The following is a 20,538-nucleotide window of genomic DNA, read 5'->3' as shown; positions in this document are numbered from 1 at the left end:
CTCGTCGAGGGCTGGGGAGATCCTGCGTGACTTGCTGGCGTGGTGGGGGTCTGCTTGACGTAGGCTGTGATCATGCTTTGCCTGGCCGCCCTCTTCTTCTCTTCCAGCATCGTCCTGTAGACTTTCATCCCCTCCTTGAGCTGGTTAGCTGTGTCCCTGCTTCGTCCTGGGGGGGGGAGGGGGGGTTGTGTGTCCACATAAGGTCAATTATCTCATCCAGCTTTGTTGGTATCTCCTTCAGGATTTTGATGTTTAGAGCTTGGACCTTGGGCACAACCTCCTCTGCCTCCTGGTGCACCCACTGGATCTCCATATTGAGGAGCTCTTTGTTGCTGAGCTCCTCCCTCTGGCTTTCGAGAACCTCCTCCATGTCACCTTCGTCAACCTCCCTGAAGACCGCCTCGGGCATCAATCTGACTATGTCCTGCCGTATATGCTGGACAGGAGGAGCTTGCATGCCCTCGGGTAAGCCAGTGAAGGAGTGCACGCACTCTGGCCACAGCTTCCGCCACACACCGTTCATCGTCACCTGGTTCCCACGCTGCATTTATAGTCTCTAGAGCGTGGTGTATGTTGTAACCCTTCCAAAACTGCTGCACTGTAGTCCTGTCATCACTGTCACAGGCCCTTACCAACTGCTGCATCGTGTGGCGGAGGTAGTAAGCCTTAAAGGCTGCGAACACCCCTTGGTCCATCGGCTGCAACTAGGACACAGTGTTGGGGGACAGGAACACCACCTCAATATTGCTGGCCCATTCCTTCATCAAGGGAAGGTGGCTAGGCACACTGTCCACCACCACGGGAAATCTGTTCGCCAAATTTTCATGCGACTCATACCTCTTTGGCACACGAGAGAGGTATAAGTGGAAGTATGATGAACAGATAAATGAAGTCAGCCAGGCCTTTTTGTTCAATTTCCAGAAAACCCCGAGGCTCTCCTTAACATACCCCACAGGAGCCCTGGGGTTCTTGGAGTGGTAGACTAGGAGTGGCTTCAACTTGAGGTCACCCTTGGTGTTGACCCCCAACAGGAGTGTCAGCCGGTCCTTCAAGGCCTTGAATCCTGGTGCAGACCTTCCCTCCATTGCAAGATATGTCTTGGAGGACATTCTCTTCCAAAAGAGCCCAGTCTCGTCAAAATTCAAGACCTGCTTCGCACTGTAGCCACCTTCCGTGATGATGCATTTCAGTTTGTCAAGAAACGCTGCCACTGCCACCATATCTGCACTTGCTGCCTCACCGTACATCTTCACGTGGTGGAGGTTCGCTCACCTCTTGAACTGGTCAAACCACCCATGGATTGCCTTAAAGGTCTCGCTTTCATCCAGATCCCGCCTGACCTTTATTTCGTCCCAATGCGAGACAGCCTTAGTGCATATTATTGCCGGGGAGGTTTTACTCTTGGGTAATGTTGGAAATTAAAGAAGTACACTAATGTGTAAACCACTATAGATATAAAAATTTACTCAAGAGTAATTGGAGGCCACATTAAAAAAAAGTGTAAAATTACACTTGAAAATTTACTTAGCAATGTATGAAAATATACAGTACCTGGAATTTTGTCAAAATTCCTGGAAAAATCAGGGACATTTTTGCTGACCAGAGAGTGGGAACTCTGGGTTGGGGAGGAGAAGAGACGTGAACAGAGAGGAACGGATCAGTGGGATGGATGTGTGTGAGATACTGAAAAAAAAAAAAAGGTCAAAATGGGGAAAGCTCTAATGATTGATGAAGTGAGTAACAAAATTCTGAAAAATGAGGGAGATGGTGGTGGAATGGATATGGAAGAAGTGTAAATTGACCTGAGAGGAAGGTAGAATTTCAGATGACTGGATGTCTGGTACTGTATAGTAGTTTCCTTATGAAGGGGGAAAAGAGAAAGAGAAATGTGTGGCAATCATAAAGGTATTTTGTCTTCTCTGTGTAACAGCTAAGATATATGGCAGGATACTTGTCAAAAGCATAAGAAAGAAAACAGAAGAATTAGTCGGGGAGGAAAAGGGGGCATTGGGGGCTATTGGAAGGGAAGGGGATGTGCAGGCCAGATATTCATCCTAAGATTTCATTCATTCATTCATTGCCAGACACCATGTATCCCAGATAGGGTGGCCAAGGGCTTAGAGTTAATTGTTTTACAGGGAGGGGCACTAATCCTCCACCAACCCCACTTGACACGTAGGGATGCCAACAGCATCTGGTGTTCCCAGGCGGTCACCCATCCAAGTACTAACCAGACCCAACGTTCCTTAACCTCGCTGATCGGACGGGAAGCGGTGTACTCAACGTGGTATGGCTGTTGGCTCCTAAGATGCTTCGTAGAAATGCATTTAGATAAGAGTAAGGAGTTGAATAATACCTTCACATATCTGAAGATAGCATATTACAGTAGACAGACAAAACATGTGGATGGAGCTCAAAATATGTGGAGTAGATAAGAAGCTGCTGAATATTGTCAAGAGAATGTATGAGAGAGCAAGAGCAGCTGTGTATGTTGAAGGTAAACTACTGTACTTTGGCTTTTTTTTTACTTGAAGAATGTTGGACTGAAAGAGGGATGTGTCATGTCTTCATGGCTGCTCTGTACATGATGGTGTCATAATAGAAATACAAGGCTGAGCAGTAGTTCTTGCAATGCTCTTAGTGAGAGAGGGTAGGGTTTGGTAATTGTCCGCATTGTTATATACTGGTGACACAGTACTGTTAAACTCCTTTGTGTACTATGATGCAATCTGTGCCACAAAAGTTACCTCCCAAAGATGCACAGTGATGTAAATTGCCTCATAATAAACATCTATTAAAGTGTCATATGGACAAGATATGAGTCTCAAAAATTACCCTCTCAAGTTGCACTTGATATGACCTGCATTTCAGAACTGTGAAAATAAATCCAGAATGAAAAAAGCTGCTCAACGACCAGGCAGGCCTCCTCCAGCCAGGACAGCACTATGTACAGAAGAGCTTGCCCAGAAACTAACGAGTATGGCTGTGCACAAAAGGGTTCAGTGAAAGTGAATTGGAGTTGCAAGGCTTGGTGAATGAGTCTGGAAAAATGTGTTAGAAGCAAAACCTATAAGTGAATGAAGAAAGAAGTAAAGTCATGATCTTTGAGAGGAATGAGCTCACGGAGTGCAGAGTGAGGCTGAATGCTCAAGAAATGGAGAATGTGAGTGCCTTTAAATATTTAGGTACTGTAATAATCTATCTATCTATCTATTGCCAGGCGCCACAATCCCGTAAGGGATGGCCATTTGACTTTGAGTTATTTGTTTTACGGGGAGGGGAACTAACCCTCCACCAACCCACTTATTGACACGTTGGGAGCACGTATGGTTTGGTTATATGGTTACCACCTAGCATTGTAAATGGTTTCTTGGCTTACAGGAAACCATCTGACTTGTTACTCAATGTAAAGCCACCTGTAAAGGAAAGAAAAGCAATAAGAAGTGACAGGAAAGACAGGAGAAATAGGAAGAAAGGGGGATAGGCACAGAAAAAGAATGATAAAGGCTAAGAAAGAAGTAGGCAGCACAACATCAAGTGAGTGGATGATGGTTGCCACCACTTTTAATAATAATAATAATAATAATAATAATTACTAATAATAATAACAACGTGGTCTTTTGTTTCTCAAAAGGGCCAGTTCTTCCATAGGGAATTCACTAGTGCTTCGACGCATATATACAATATATTATTTTTACAATTTAATATCATCATTTTCATGTACTCAATAATACAGCAACCAAGTGCTGCCTATATATATATCAAGGCCCAAATCCTGACATGCAGCTAGCCACATGCTTACCTCTGATTGGCTAAAAGTATCATGTTCTGGACGGCAGCAAGTGTTGAGTGAGGGTTCTGTCCGGTGACCACCCCTGCATTGACCACCACATGGACACCACCAGGGGCACCCGTTGAGAAAATTCCTGCACGGTCCAAGATCGCATCACCCGGCAGCAGTGGCAGGGAAGGAAAGTATGGGGCACTTGTCACTTCCCCTAGTGATGACTGAAACAATGCCACTGTTACAGTTCATTGCTAACATTTTCATGACACAGAGGAAAAATGTGTAGCCATAAGCTTATCATATCATTTTAATATACAAAGGAGTTACATGCATAATGATGCTGGTCTGAGCCAGGTTACAATTGTCCCCACCCCAAGCACTGTGAAGTGGGAGGGAATCTAGATCAATCATTAGCCATGGTTGTATGAGAAAGAACTCCTCTGTGTGTGTGTGTGTGTGTGTGTGTGTGTGTGTGTACATATCATCATCATCATCCAGACCTCCTTTCCCACCCTTGGGCAGGGTGAGGAGTAGCAACATCCAGACAGCCTAAGTTTGCCCAGTTCAATGGGCCATGCTTCCATTCACGCACTCAAGCCCACAGAATCCTGGCTTCATCAGACAGGCCAAAAAAAATATCACCACGTTCTGCAGCTTCATATATACCTATCTGATAGAGTCAATCCGAATACTGTCACATTAAAAAAGAGTGCCAAATCCCGGGTTATGTGCTTCTCTGCATAAAATTCATCCAGCCAGCTCAGTCTCTTATCAGTCCCTTAGCCTCACCAATCTCCATACCTCTCCTCCTCACACACTCATCCACCATATCCCTCCACCTTTTTCTTGGCCTACCTTGCCTCCTCCCTCCTTCAGATTCCCTCAGATATACCTTTTTCACCACATTATTGCCATCCATTCTCTACACATGACCAAACGATCTCAATACAATCTCTTCGATTCTGGTGTCCACAATCTTCCTCACTCCGCATCTTTCACGTATCACATTATTTCATATCCTATTCACTCTCTATACTCCACATACAATCCTCAACAGTCCTATCTCCATTGCTCTTACTCCTGACTACTCATTTTCATGCCACACAATTGTCTCACATCCATATGTTAAAGTTGGCACTAACACTCCTTCATGAAGGCCCTGCACAGCTGCAACACTCAAGCCTTTGTTTTTTTATCAAGGCCTTCATAGCACCAGCTACTTTCCTTCCTTGTGTCACTCTACTTTCCACTTCTTTTGCACATTTTCCTCTAATTTCTATCACTGTACCCGGTATTTGAACTCTCTCACCTATCCCAATCTCTCTCCATTCACTGTAACATCACACTGGGAGTCATTTTCTCTCTCAATAACAGCAGGGGTACCCAGCGATGCCCAGGCCAAAAAAGGCGAACACTCTAATCTTATTTGTTCTGGTTTAACCTCTCTCTCTCTACTCCGGATAGACTATGTACCTCCTATGCTTCTAGAAGTGGGATTGTAAGAGGCCTAGGAACTTTCTATACCAGCTTTTGCAGACTAACGCACAGTGCTGTATATGTGTGCACTTATTTACTATTACCGGTGACCTCAAATGACCTTGGTGGTCAACCTCACATAGCCTGTGTCTGAAATGGAGGTCATGTAAGACTCCAAGCCAAAATCTGGGCTGCTGGGTCCAGTCATTTGAGTGTGTATTACCAGTGCCCTTGAATGACCTCCGACCAGTGACCTCAAATGACCTCAGAGGTCAACCTCACATAGCCTCCATCTGAACTGGAGGTCATGTGAGTCTCCATGTCAGAAATTGGGCTACAGGGTACCTGGCATTGCCCGGGCCAGAAAGGCGAACACTCTACCAGTGACCTCTAATGACCCTGGTGTGATTTTGACCCACCTAAAACCATCCTTGGGTCACCCTGATTCAGCATATATATGGGCCTGGGGGTCTCTGGTTCTTGGTTTGGACGTGATTGAAGGAGAAATAAACAAATGAGGCGCTCCGAGCCAGTGGGACGACCGTGCATTTTGCTTATTTTTGGTAATTAGTTCTTAGACTTTGACATGGCTAATTATGTTTAAAGTATATTACAGTTTGGTAATCAGATGTCAAAGCAAATATGCAAAATGCACGGTCGCCCCTCTGGCTCGGAGTGCCTCAAATAATGCGGCTTTTTTATACTGTATTTATCATCATCATCATTCAGACTTTCTTTCACACCCCAGGGCAGGGTGAGGAGTAGCAACATGCCAACAGCTCAAGTTTGCCCAGTCCAATGGGTCATGCTTCCAATCACTCATTGTTCAAGCCCCTGGAATCCTGGTTCTATCTGATATGCCAAACACTTTCACCACATTCTGTAGCTTCACATAAACGTATCCGATTGAGTCAATCCGGATGCTGTCACATTAAAAAAGGGGTGCCAAATCCCTGATCATGCACTTCTTCTCACAACATTCATCCAGCCAGCTCAAGCTCTTGTCAGTCCCCTAACCTCACCGACTTCCATACCTCTCTTCCTCACACACTCATCCACCATATCCCTCCACCTTCTCCTTGGCCTACCTCACCTCCTCTCTCCTTCAGTTTCGTTCAGATATACCTTTTTCACCACTCTGTTTTTATCCATTCTCTCCACTTGGCCATACCATCTCAGTACACTCATTTTGATTCTGGTGTCCACAGACTTTCTCACTCCACATCTTTCATGAATCACATTGTTTCGTATCCTATCCACTCTCTGTATTCTACATACATTTCTCAGCAGTCCCATCTCCACTGTTCTTATTTTTGACTTCACTTTCATGTCACACCATAGTATCACATCCATATGTTAAAGCTGGCACTAACACTCCTTCATGTAAGCCTCATGTAGGTGCAATAATCAAGCCTCATTTTCTTATCAAAGCCTTCATAGCACTAGCTTCTTTCCTTCCTTAGTTCACTCTACTTTCCATTTCTTTTGCATATTTCCCTCTCTTTTCCATCACTGAACTCAGGTATCTGAACTCTCTCACCAATTCCAGTCTCTCTCCATTCACTGTAACATCACAATGAGAGTCACCTGCTCTTTCAATAACCATCACTTCACTCTTTTCTGCATTTACTCTCAAGGTATGATGCACACAGATATCAGCTAAACTCTGCACTAGTTGACCAAGTTCTTGTCCGGTATTTGCAAGTAGTACTGCATCATCAGCATAAAACAAATCTGAGATATGCCATCCATCACCATTCATTACCAATGTCATCCCTCTCTAATTTCTTGTGTTTTTACTATTCTCATCACCCCTGTGATGAACAGGGTGGCTTTAGGAGTGGCAGAAGTTGTGTAGATCAAATATTTGCAATAAGACAGATAGTGGAGAAAGTTTGTGAGAAGGACTTTATGGCATTTATGGAAAAAGAATACAACAAAGTAGACAGAGAAGGATTGTGGAAGGTTTTGCGCATGTATGGTGTAGATGGTAAGCTGCTAGGTGCCATCAAGAGTTTTATGGTGGTAATGAAGCATGTGTAAGGGTAAATGGGAATCTAAGTGAATGGTTCACAAATGGTGTAGATGTGCTACAAGGCTGTGTGATGTCCCTATGGTTGTTCAATATATATATGGATGGAGTGATGAGAGAAGTGAAGTGGGCTCGCACAGTGTGCGAGAGATTGGACGGTCCTGGTCCTCGTGAACTGTGAAATCTCGCACTGAGAATGCATAATCTTATGGGAAAAATAACATGGGTGGTACCCCCTCATACCTGGACATTTTTTGGCCCTTAGAGACATAATAAAGGTCAAATTTTTCAGACATTGCACTACAGATATAGCTACAATAACAAAAATATGGACAGTCACCTTAAAAACAGTAGACAACAAGCCTGATGGACTTAAATAACAGGGGTTCCAAGGCACGGCAACACTTACAGTGCCGCACCCCCCTCCGCACCAACACTTCCCTCCACAGACTCCTTCTGAGCACCTTCCCCGGGAGCCTCTAACTCACTCACTTCAGTCATGAGCCCCTCGAAGTCCAATGCTGACACACCTGATATTGCATCCTCTTCATACTGAACAGGAACAGGATCAGACGACGTAGCTGCTTCCTTGCTTTCACTAACTTGAGCCCGCTGTGTGTAACTTGTTATGAGCATCTGTCTTCTGTTTATTTCTTGCCTCTGCCTGTCTGTGTAGAAACAGAAGACTTTGTTGATACCAACGAGAACCACCTCCATTCTTAGGTTGCTGACTTCCTGTTTCTTCATCTCTTTCTTGAGCTTATCCATGGCAGCAAGGATCCTGCTTATTCTTGACAAACACAGCTCTGTCCTCCCCTCCATCACACTAGGCTGCTCAACTTGTCTCTGCCTGGCATCAGGCTCTGCGTCAGCCTCGTCTATCCGTTGCAGGACTTCCTCAGGAGGCTGTTCCTCAGTAGCAGCATGCACCTCCTGTATGTCCGCCAACGTAACATCCTCGAAACCTGGTACAGTTTGTGCTGCTGTCAGTGTTGCTGCCTCAGCCTCAGCCAAGGGTTGAACGGCCGTCTCGTGGGTCATGCATAAGTGAGGCACAAGCAGTTGTCATGCATGGTTCACTTGCAGGTGTAATCTGGTGCCGTGCTTGTAGGAGAAAGTCAACTGCGTCCTTCACGGTGAAACGACGCCAGAATGCCTCAACAGTCATGTCACCTGTGGCAGGTCGGGATACAGCTGGTGGCGGAGATGGTACTGGAGCAGGTGCCTCATCGAGGTCTTCATCGTGATCTTGTAGCGCATGAAGCTCCTTTTGTGTGTCAGTCTTCCTGCATAGGTAGTCATACACTTGCTTGTGGTAGAAGTGCTTCACAGTGGCAATCAGTTCTTGATCCAGTGGCTGCATTAGTGACGTCGTCCGGGGCGGCAGAAACACAATACGATTATCCTTTGTGCAGATCTTCTAGGTATGGAGGGTGACTTGGTGCAATGTTCTGCACAAGGAGCATCCTAAATGGAATGCCAAGTTCCTGACACTTGGCCCTGGCATTGGGGACGCAGCGCCTCGTTAACAAGTCTGACAAAATGTTCCCGGTCATCCAACCATTTGCAGACTTGTACCACTACACGTCACTTGCGTCCATGTTCATGAGGTTTTTGTAGCACCTTGGGTGTGAAGCTGTGTGTACAACAACTGGCCTCATCTTGTGGCTCCCAGACAGGTTTACAGTGAACATTACCGTCATCTTACACTTCTGGAGCTTATCCACCAGGGGCTTGTTTCTGTTTTTTAGCGATGTAAGTTGATTTGGGCATGGCCTTGTAGTATAACAATGTTTCGTCGATGTTGCTGATCTGGTCCTTAGTGTACTGTCCTTCTTCAAGAAGCACTCTAAATATTGCAGGATACTCTCTCACGGCCAGCTCATCGGCAGAGGCACGTTCACCAGACAGTTTGATGTGACGGAGTTCTTTGTGTTTCAAAAAATGGTGCAGCCATCCTACCAATGCCTTGAAAGGTTTGTCCACATTCAATTTGCAAGATGCTGCCTTGTAAAAGAACTGGGCTTGGTTCTGAATAAATCTGCCATTCAGTGGTACACCTTCCTTCTCCTTCCTCATTATGTAGGTGGCAATATACCGTTCCATTAGTATCGGCGCACGATTTCCCACCCGAGATTGGCCGTCAAGCTAACATGCACCATACGTCTTCACAAGTATTCTTCCAAACTGCCCTCACAGTTGATTCAGCCAGTCCCAGGGCTTTCCCGATAACTGTGTTTCCTTGTCTCACCTCCTTGAGTTTGATCATCTCCAACTTGGCTGCATGCATGAGGTGTTTCTTAACTCTTGGGGCTGGTGGCATGGTGCGGTGAAGGTACAGCACAGCCCAGGATGGAGTAAAAAAAAGCAACATGTTGTACACGACAGGCTAGCTGCAGAAAGCGGATCTGCACTATGCATGAACCTTGTCTGTAATGGCACGCCTACCACCTCCTGCCCCAAGCTTCGCAGTAGGATGCCCCTGGAATTTCTGCGCACCAACATCACGACACGTGATGATGGACGCGTTGTGTTGTGGGGTGGTGGTTGTGTACTAATGGAAAATGGTGTTTTTGAGCCACTCCTTGCCTCTAGCTCGCATTCTGTGAGGTAAACTCACGCATTCAAGGTTTTTGGTTATGATTTTTTGGTCACGTGCACAATGCGATTCGCGCACTCTGAGCTCACGTAGTAGGCAAGCCCACTGAGTGTGTGAATATACATATATATATATATATATATATATATATATATATATATATATATATATACAGTACCCTCGCGTCCAACACGGTAATATTGTCATGCACAGGTCCCGTGTTGGACCAAAAATGTGTTGGACAAACAACAGAGCTTATGGGGAAAAATGAATTATGTCAGCAACCCTAGGAAAAGTCACCCTAAATACCTACCATATACCTTTACATATATTGGTACTACTGTAATTATAATAAATGGTGCTGTACTATGAATGATAACTAACCTTTTAGGATAGTGTTGGTGGGCTTGCTGGGAATGGAAGGTGGTATCCAAGGCTGTAGGTAGTCAAACTGCGTCCCCGGAGAATGGCTGCTGGCATCACTAGCGGGTAATGGCTGCTGCTCCTCCTCAACCTCCCTCATAAATCCTGCGAAATCACACTCAGAATCACTATCCTCATCCACATCCATGGAAGGTCCTGCTTCTGCCTGTCCTAGCACTCCGTAAGCCTTCACTGCTGCCAGGATCTTGTCTTGGTTTTTTATTATGGTCCTCACGCTGGCTTCATTCACGTCGTGGGCCTTGGCGATGTCCACTTTCCTCTCCCTTTTCTTCTTCCTCTCGATGATTTCTAGCTTGGTGGCCTGAGGGAGGTGCCGCCGCTTCTTGGGGTTCTCAGAAGGCTTCCTAGGCATCGTGAGCAGGATAAAATGCAGTAGCAAGGGCAGAAAATGCAACGAGAAGAAAGCACCTTCCAATGCGAATTATGCGACTGAGTGGCACTGTGGCGGGAGAAATTTAAACAAAACATCACGTGAGAGCAGAAGCATTTTGATTGGGCGACATCACGATCACGTCAGCGGGTGGGGGAGGCAACTTGATCAGAAGTTTTGATTGGCTGTCAGCATCACAGGAACGTCCAGTATGACCGTGTTGGACCAGGGGTGATCATGCTAGAGGCGAACTCTGTGGATTTCACCCACTTCTCGGAGCTCCGTGCGTGTTATGCTAATGCACCCATGTTACAGTAATTAAATTTGTATTAAATTGTACTAATTTTTTGTCTCCGTTCTGGACGTGAATCATGCTGGACAAACGCGTGCTGGACGCAAGGGTACTGTATGTATATATATATATATATATATACAGGTAACTCGCACGGAACACGTGGGTGTCGTTCCTACCGTGCCGTGTTAGGTGCGAAATCGCGTATATTTAAACTACTCCGTATTTTGCTCCCTAGACCCCCCAAATGTGTTGTTTTGCTGTTATCTGTCACTAGAAAGCACTTTAAGTGGTTAGAAGGTTTATTTAATGTTATAACTCACAAATACAGTACTCCTGAGCAAAACTTCAACACACAAATACTGTACGTAAACACAAGGAAACATTCCGACGCCGATCATAGGTAATCATATAAATTAGGTTAACTGGTACCAGTGCTTTAACTTACAAGTACAGTACATACCAGAACAGTACATATTTAACTTAGAAATGCAGTACTGTGATATCGAATGATTTCAGTACATAATCTATTAGGAATGGCTGGAAAAAAAAAAAAAAAATGTTATGAATACATTTTCACCTTTTTGATATATGTTTATGGTAGTTTCGAGTTATTTTTTACGTTATCGTTGTGCCCATGCTTGGAAAAGGGAGCGAAAGAGTTGAATTTTCAGTCCTAAATGAGAAAACTGCACGTCCTTCAAGGCTAGACTCTGCCACGGGAGAATAAAGTGGAGGGTCAGTCCGATTAACAATAAGGAAGTTGTGTCACAACTTCCAGCTCCCACACCACGAGAATGGCTAAAAATAGAATCGTAATGCAGTTTCAGAACTAACAATAAGTCTAATTATTACGAATACAGATACAAAGCAGAAATAAATACGTTTACAGACAGGGAAAACGTATTTCTTCCGTCATAACATGTTCATCTTTCTCTATCATTTTACGTTCATCTTTATCATTTTACCTTGTTATTTTCGCAATATATATTGCTGTCTCGTAAACAGGGTGGTTGTTTGTGTTTTGCAAGGGAGGAAAAAGGTTGTATTTTCTGTCTGGGTCGAGATAATGGGTGTAACTATGTGTGGTTAGGCATGGCCACGAGCGAAAAAATCGTATATCCACTCATCACGATAGCCGGTGGTGAACTGACAGATGATACATGAGACGGTGAAGTCAAGGTCATGTCCCAGATTTTCGTTCACTTCCTGAAAGTTTTCACAGTTTTCTACAAGTTGCAAACCATTACAGCAAACCTGAGCAAATAGCTAAAGATACCAAGACAAAAATGTATTTTTCTCTTATTATAAGTCTTTAACGAACAAACAAAAAAGGCAATATTCCGACGCCGATCATGGGTAATCATATAAATCAGGTTAACTGGTTACAAGGCTTTATTTAATGCTTTAATTGCTTACAAGTACATACCAGAACAGTAAATATTTAACTTACAAATACAGTACTGTAGAAAAGCAGTACAGTAAGAGTTTAACGAACAAACAAAAAAGGCAATATTCCGACGCCGATCATGGGTAATCATATAATTCGGGTTATCTGGTTACAAGGCTTTATTTAATGATTTAACTTTATTTAAGTGCTTACAAGTACAGTACATATGAGAACAATAAATATTTAACTTACAAATACTGAACAGCACTGTGGAAAAAACGAACAAATAAAAAAGGCAATATTCTGACGCCTATCAGGTAAACTGGTTATAAGACTTTATTTCTTGCTTTAACGTTATTTAATAGTACTTTAAGTTGCACATAAACTTACCAGAACAGTACAGTACTGTAAATATTTAACTTAAAAATACTGTGCTACTGTACTCGGGAATGTCTCACTCACTGAATAATTTCCCGCCTAGATCGTCACGTAATCAAAACAAACCGCGCGCTGCAGTGACGTTCGAGGATTTGATCTTTCAAAGGCCTCTCCTGCGTTAATTTGTAGTTTTCATAATGGTTTTTTAATCTTACGTTGTCTTATATGTATCCCAGCCCTTACCGTGTATAATTGCGAGTGCGTTCCGTGAGATCGTGTTCCGTGCGAGTTACCTGTATATATATATATATATATATATATATATATACAGTAAAACCTCTACAACTCGGCATAATACATGTGCAAGCCTTGCCGAGTTAGCCTATTTGCCGAGTTGTAGGGATGAACTTTAAGTTCCCCCCCCAGCATACACACACAAAAAAAAAGGAAAAATGGCCAAAAATTGACAAAAATTAAAAGTTTTTACAATAAACAGTAAAAGCTGCCTTACCATGATTCCATGCACTTCTAGGGTGTATTCCAGGTATGGAGGAGGACTTTTGGTAGTTTTTGGAGGTGTTAGGGGGGCTCAAGATCAGTTTTAGGCACACCTTTACTGTACTGTACTTGTCACTGTACACTATGTAAAGCACAATTAATACTATAAAGGCCATTACTGTAATGTATTTATCACTTGTACTATACTGGAGAACTAAGCACTAAACACTTAAACATTACTGTACAACTCGGCATCTTACCGCGTTGGGGGGATTTTTGCCAACTCTCTTCCTCTCACATGTGCATTTTTGGGAATTTTTTAATTTTGATTTTTTAAACGAATATTTTGGAGCCTTGTCGAGTTGTAGAGGTTTCCGACTTGCAGGATGCCAAATTGTAGAGGTTTTACTGTATATATATACAGATAAACCCTTAATTCACGCGAACTTTTTTCACGCGACTTCGGTTATCCACGAATTTTTCGTACAATAATTAAAACATAAAATTATAGTATTCAAATAAGTAATTTCAATATACAAGAGAAATAAATAAAATATAAAAAATGCCTACCTGCTGCCCATGTGCATACATATATGTATGTGTGTGTGTGTATGTGTGTGTGGAAGGTCGGTCTACCACGCACCACACAGTCAGTTTGAATCCGACGGTCGAATCATGCGTGACTCAAGAATCGGTATTTGTGGCTTATTTTTCTGCCTTCCAGTGATTGCTTGCCTTGTCTGCCAACATGGGGCCTAAGTGTAGTGCTAGTGATGCATGTGGTAACACACCAAAGTGGGCTGGTAAAGTGGCGTCACTGACAAAGTTAAAGTGTTGGACAAACTTCAGGGAGGAATGTTGGCGACAATTCTCCGTCAGGCCAATTCCCCGTCATTTATTTACATACCAGTTTATTTAGCAAGTACAGTAGTTTTTTTACTTATATGAGTTATAAAATCCCCCTGAAAATTAGCTATTAAAGTATTAATTAGTCAATAATAAGTATATTAATAGAATGACGGGCAATTGTCCATGTTTTGACGGTGAATTGACTTGATGGTGAATTGTCTCAGAACCGTATGTTTGGGGTGAGTCAACTGTTCATACAATAAAGAAGGCAGAACGTAGCATACGGGAGACAGTGAGGGCTAGTGCACCAGACTGCTAAAGTGTCTCCACCTATGCCTGTGAATTGTCTTGTAACCGCATGTTTGGGGTGAATGAGTCAACTGTTCATACAATAAAGAAGGCAGAATGTAGCATACGGGAGGCAGTGAGGGCTAGTGCACCAGACTGCTGAAGTGTCTCCACCTACGCCTGTGCTTGTCAGGTTTCAGTTTTAAATTTCTTACATTTTTGTTGTTTTTAATATTTTATGCTAGTTTATAAGGTGTATGTAGTGCATAAACAGTATTATTCAGATGTAATATACTAATAGACATGCGTAATTATGTGCACACAAGGGCAGAACATATACACGAATTTACCACATACGCGAAGGGTCAGGGAACCTACCCCTCGCGTGAATTAAGGGCTTACCTGTATACAGGTATACCTCGATATACGATACCCCCAGATGCGATACTCCAGCTAAATGACGGGGACAGAAATACCACCATACCCCGCCTAACAATGGCCAAACCCCAGTTTAATGATTTTTTTTTTTTTTTTTTTTTAATTAATTTTTTTTTACTAAAATTGTGTTCAGGTTGATTATAAACTGTTTTTAGACTTGGATTAATGTGTTTTACCCATAGGTGGGGTGAACATTGTCATTTTGGGGTACAGTTTACTAAGACTGATTTTTTCCGGACTTATATTTGACGATTTTCAGATTTTATTTGTTGGTTTAAGTGAGTTATTTACAAGTGTTAGGCTTAGGTTAGCTTCTTTTACAGCTGTCAGGCCATTTAGATTGGCTTTAAACTTGTTTTTGGGCTCATTTGGGTGGATTTTGGACTTGGTTGTGGGTGAAACCAAAGGCTGAAAAACGCATCCCAATACTTTACATGTTAAATATGCCCCAATAAACGATACCTTGCCTAATGATGGGTTTTTACCTAACCTATTGCACTGGTTAAACTGGGGTATACCTGTGTATATATATATATATAGATAGATAGATAGATACAGATATATATATATACTGTATATAAATAATATACTGTATATTACGTAAGTGTGTGTGTGTGTGTATTTACCTATTTGTATTTACCTATTTGTAGTATACAGGAACTGAGCAATGCTCGTGTTGTCCTGTCTCCATATCCACATTTATCAAGTCTACCTTTACACACATGAATGTTTTTCTCATGCACCACCTCTTTGTCTAAGTCGTTCCAATGTTTTTCTCATGCACCACCTCTTTGTCTAAGTCGTTCCAAATATTTAAGTATTTACCTACTATACCTAATTGTGATATACACTGTACACGGAATGTACTATGCTCGTGGGTTTCCGTCGCTGTTTCTCAATAAGTCGAATTTAGCTTTAAACTCGTTTAAGTTTTTAGACTGGACGATCTCTTTGTCCAGGCTACTCCATAAGTCTATACTTTTGTAAGGAAAGCTATATTTCTTGATATCCTTCAAGCAGCTTGCCTTTTTCAATTTCATTCCGTGTCCTCTTGTTGCTCTCTTATCCCATATAAACAGATCTTCTTTGTCAATTTTATCTACTCCCACCATGGTCCTGAATACTGCAATCATGTCTCCCCTCTTTCTCCTTTCCTCTAAGGAAGGCAAATCCAGTTTTTCCAGCCCCTCTCTGTATGACAGGTCTGTCAGACTGGGGACCATCTTGGTTGCTGTTCTTTGTATTCTCTCAATCTTGTTTATATCTTTCTTTTTGTGTGGGGACCACACTACCGCTGCATATTCTAACCTGGGGTGGATCATGGCCACTATCAATTTTTTCATCATCTCCTCATCCATATAATGAAATGCTACACTTATGTTAGTCAAGGGTTTATAAGTCTCTCCAACTATCTTGTTAATGTGCTTTTCTGGTGACAAACTATCTTGGACCAGCGCTCCCAAATCTTTCTCTTCTCTCCTTTTTGTGATTAATTCATTACCCAACAAATAATTCAGTGATGGCCTCCTGGTACTTTTACCCATTTCCAATATTTTACATTTCTTTACATTAAATTTCATTTCCCACGTCCGGCTCCAATTGTGTATCCTATCCAAATCCTCCTGCAGTATTTTACAATCCTCCTCAACCTCTACCTTCCTCAAGATCTTTACATCATTAGCAAACAGACTTGCATAACTGTTCACTCCATCTACCATATCATTTACGTAAATCAGGAACATTACTGGCGCCAACACCGAGCCTTGAGGGACTCCACTTGTTACTTCCCTCCATCCAGACATCTTTTCCTTTATTACTGTCCTCATTTGTCTGTCTCTCAAAAAGTCTCTCATCCATTCCAGAAGTTTCCCCTTCAGTCCTCCTATATATTCTAGTTTCCACATTAGTCTCTTATGAGGTACCTTGTCAAAGGCCTTCTCTAAGTCTAAGTACACACAATCCACCCAACCATCTCTCTCCTGTACCACGTCAATTGCTCTTGAGTAAAAGCTCAACAAGTTAGAAACACATGACCTTCCACTTCTGAATTTAAACTGACATTCAGCCAAAATATTCATCTCTTCCAGATATTTTATCCATCTGTCTTTCAGAATTCTCTCACACAATTTTGCGACCATGCTGGTTAGAGACACTGGTCTATAATTCAGGGGTTCTTCCCTGTTTCCTCCCTTGTAAATTGGTACCACATTTGCCCTCTTCCATTCTTGTGGCACTTTCCCCTCTTCCAGTGAGCATACGATTAAACTGTGAATTTTATCCGCCAGTTGTTCTCTGCATTCCTTCAGTACCCAATTAGAAATTCCATCAGGTCCTGGGGCTTTCCTTACATCTTGAGTTTCCAGTAATTTATATACTTCCTGTACCTCCACTTTTATATCTTTTATCTCCGGAACATTTCTAATCACTCCTTCCCCTTCCACAAGCTCCTTTTCTTTAGTGAAAACTGACTGGAAACGTTTGTTCATTATTTCTGCTTGCATTGCCGCATCCTTAAAGACCTCTCCTTCTACTTTCAGTTTGGTGATTCCTCCCTTTTGCTTCAGTTTGCCATTAACAAATCTATAAAACAGTTTGGGTTCATCCTTGCATTTGTCTATTATACCTTTTTCAAAATTCCTTTCTTCTTCTCTACGTGGATGTATGTGGAATAACTGAAACAAAATGGAGAGGAGAAAGTGTGAGAGAATGGGAGTATGGATGGGGTATATGTGCAGGAGTAGGTGAGAATGAGAGGGCAAAGGAAGGAGTATGTATAGTTATGAGTAAAAGATGGAAGAGGAGCATAAGACAGTATGGATCAGTTGGATCAAGGATTGTGTGGGTAAAGTTGAAAGTTGGAATACAAATGTGGGCGATTGTGTGTGTGTATGCGCACGCAAGATCGTGCTAGAAGAGCGAGAGAAGAGTTCTGGACAAATGTAGAAGTGTGCATGGAAAAGTTTGGAAGGAATGAGAGAGTGTTTTTGATTGGTGATATGAATGGTAAAGTTGGGAATGTGAAGGTGGATGGAATAGTTGGTGAGTGGGGTGTGCCTGCTGAGATAGATGAGAATGGGAGTGCGTTAGTGGACATTTGTGCTGGGAGGGGGTTGGTGATAGCCAATACCCTCTTCAGGCATAAAATGATCCACAGGTATACATGGCGAGTGATGAGAAGGGTGGGTGGTGAACTGAGTGAAAGGAAGGCAATGATTGATTATGTGTGTGTGGATGAGAGGATGCGAAGATGTATATTGGATGCAAGAGTTTATAGAGGCTGGGGGAGTGGACTTTCTGACCACTACTTGGTGGTGGCCAAAATTAAAGTTCAAGTAAGATGGAGGAATAGAAGAAGGGAAAGATGAGAGGAAGGAGTAGTTGCAAGGAGAGTGGAAAGGTTACAAGAGACTGAGAAAAAGGCAGAGTATAAGAGAGAAGTGGAGGAACGATTGGGCAAATATGAGTTGGAGCAGATGGGGGACGTGGAAGGTGTGTGTAGTATATTTACAGAAGAAATATGTGCAGCATGTGATGTGGTGTGTGGAAGGAAGAGAAGACGGAGGGGGGTGCAAGGAACAGCGTGGTGGACTGAAGTGGTGAAACGGGCTGTGGCACAAAAGAAGAAAGCATACAATGAATGGATGAGAAATAGGGGTGTGGAAGAAGTTGAGAGGCGGAAGAGAGAGTTATATGTAGAAAGAAAGAGAGAGGTGAAAAGATTAGTAAGAGAGAGTAAGAAGAGAGTGGATGAGGAATTTGGAAGGAATTTGAGTGTAAAGTGGAGGGACTGTAAGAAAATGTTCTGGAAAGAGGTGAAAAGAGTAAGACAGAGTGGAAGTGAAGTTAGCAGGGGAGTGAAAGATAAAAATGGTAGATTACTAGTGGAGAAGGGAGAAAAAGTGAGCAGATGGAGAGAACACTTTAAGGAATTGTTGAACGTGGAGGATGGAAGTAATGCGAGTATAAGTGGCTGGGGAATGGCTGGGAGAAGGAGGGAGGTGAGAAGACAGGAAGAAATCAGTAGGATAGAAGTTGTGGAAGCAATGAAGAAAGTTAAATCAGGGAAAGCCCCAGGAATTGATGGAGTGTGTGGTGATATGCTGAAGCATGGGGGAGAGATAGTAGTAGAATGGATGTGGAAGATGTGCAGATTGGCCTGGGAGGAAGGTAGAGTCCCGGAGGATTGGAAGTCAGGTATAATTATTCCCTTGTACAAAGGAAAAGGGGAAAAAGAAGTGTGTGGTAATCATAGGGGCATTTGTCTTCTTAGTATAATAGGAAAAGTGTATGGTAGGATACTTATTGACAGAGTTAGAGAAAGAACAGAGAAATTAGTTGGAGAAGAACAGGGAGGCTTTAGGAAGGGAAGAGGTTGTGTAGATCAGATATTCATTCTCAGATCTTTAGTGGAAAAGTTTCTAGAGAAGGGAAAGAAGTTGTATGCGTCTTTCATGGATTTGGAGAAAGCATATGACAGGGTGGATAGACTAGGATTGTGGAAAGTGTTAAGAATATATGGAGTAGATGGGAAGTTGTTGAATGCTGTGAAGAGTATGTACGATGGTGCGAAGGCTGCAGTGCGTGTGGATGGTGAATTAAGTGAATTTTTCTCTTTGAAAGTTGGGTTGAAACAGGGATGTGTCATGTCTCCATGGCTGTTCAATCTGTACATGGATGGGGTAATAAAAGAGGTACAGTAAAAGTCCAATTCTTCGGCATCCAATTCCCCGGCAAATCTGACATTTCGGCAGTTTTGAGAAATAGTCCCATTTACGAAAATCTCTGATCATTCAGCAGATTTTCCGATTTTTTTCATCAGTCTTGAAATTCTCCATGAGGACCCTCTACTGCTGGGGACTTCTTCCAGCAGTAGCAGAGTCCAATCAACCCCTTCTATTGTACATATGTAATTAAGGAACCTACTATAAGTTTAGGTAAGTGCATGTGAACTTGTAGGCCTACTGTACCATTACATTTATATACAGTATGTTCACTAATTTCTTTATTTTTCATATTCATGTACAGTACTGTATTCATTACAGTATTATACAGTATCAAACAGTATACAGTACTCTCTCCAAACACATCTGTAATGATATGAGTAGTGATGATAGTGTTCACCGAAACATATAAAGTATTGAGTGGGTAGGGTTTTTGATAATTCGGCAATTTTGATTTTTCGGCACTAGCCTGGTCCCATAGATGCCGAAAAATAGGACTTCTACTGTACAAGGTAGGGTAGTGGATGTAGGAGTGGCCCTGGTGAGAGAGGATAGTGTTTGGAAACTCTCTGTACTGTTGTTTGCAGATGATACTGTGTTGTTGAGTGAAGATGAAGGGGAGCTGCAAGGCTTGGTGGATGAGTTTGAGAGAGTGTGTAAGAAACAGAATCTAAAGATGAATGTAGGGAAGAGTAAAGTGATGGTCTTTGAGAGAGGTGAAGTCAGTGAATGTACAGCGAGGTTGGATGGTGAGGAATTGGAAAATGTGAGTACGTTTAAGTACTTGGGTAGTGTGATGAGTAAGGATGGAGGTTTGGAGGGTGAAGTGCTTGAAAGGGTACAGCAGGGAAGAAAGGTTGCTGGTTCTTTGAAAGCAGTGATAAGAAACAGGGAAGTGAGCATGGAAGTGAAAAAGTTACTACATGACAGTATTGTGATACCAACTCTAACGTACGGAAGTGAAGCTTGGACGTTG

The 20,538-nt window shown here is 42.6% G+C and overlaps 1 protein-coding gene and 1 non-coding gene across 2 annotated transcripts in view; both read right to left on the bottom strand.

Moving 5' to 3' along the window:
- The window catches only part of LOC145394070 (glutamine amidotransferase-like class 1 domain-containing protein 1), a 326,615-nt gene that overhangs the window by 34,269 nt on the left and 271,808 nt on the right, over positions 1–20,538 (bottom strand). Inside the window, exon 6 of the mRNA XM_080268038.1 lies at positions 3,803–4,008. Coding sequence (XP_080124164.1) covers positions 3,803–4,008 — 206 coding nt within the window. The remainder of the gene's footprint in view (positions 1–3,802; positions 4,009–20,538) is intronic.
- On the bottom strand, positions 2,183–2,301 carry LOC145394306 (5S ribosomal RNA). The gene has a single exon (XR_013896379.1). It is a non-coding gene; the product is annotated as a 5S ribosomal RNA (ribosomal RNA).

Source organism: Coenobita brevimanus, chromosome 26 (genome assembly GCF_032717465.1).
Source record: "Coenobita brevimanus isolate Jiangsu-jjx chromosome 26, ASM3271746v2, whole genome shotgun sequence".
Taxonomy (NCBI): domain Eukaryota; kingdom Metazoa; phylum Arthropoda; class Malacostraca; order Decapoda; family Coenobitidae; genus Coenobita; species Coenobita brevimanus.
Note: the sequence above shows the minus strand (reverse complement) of the source record. Positions and strands in the feature narration are given on the sequence as shown.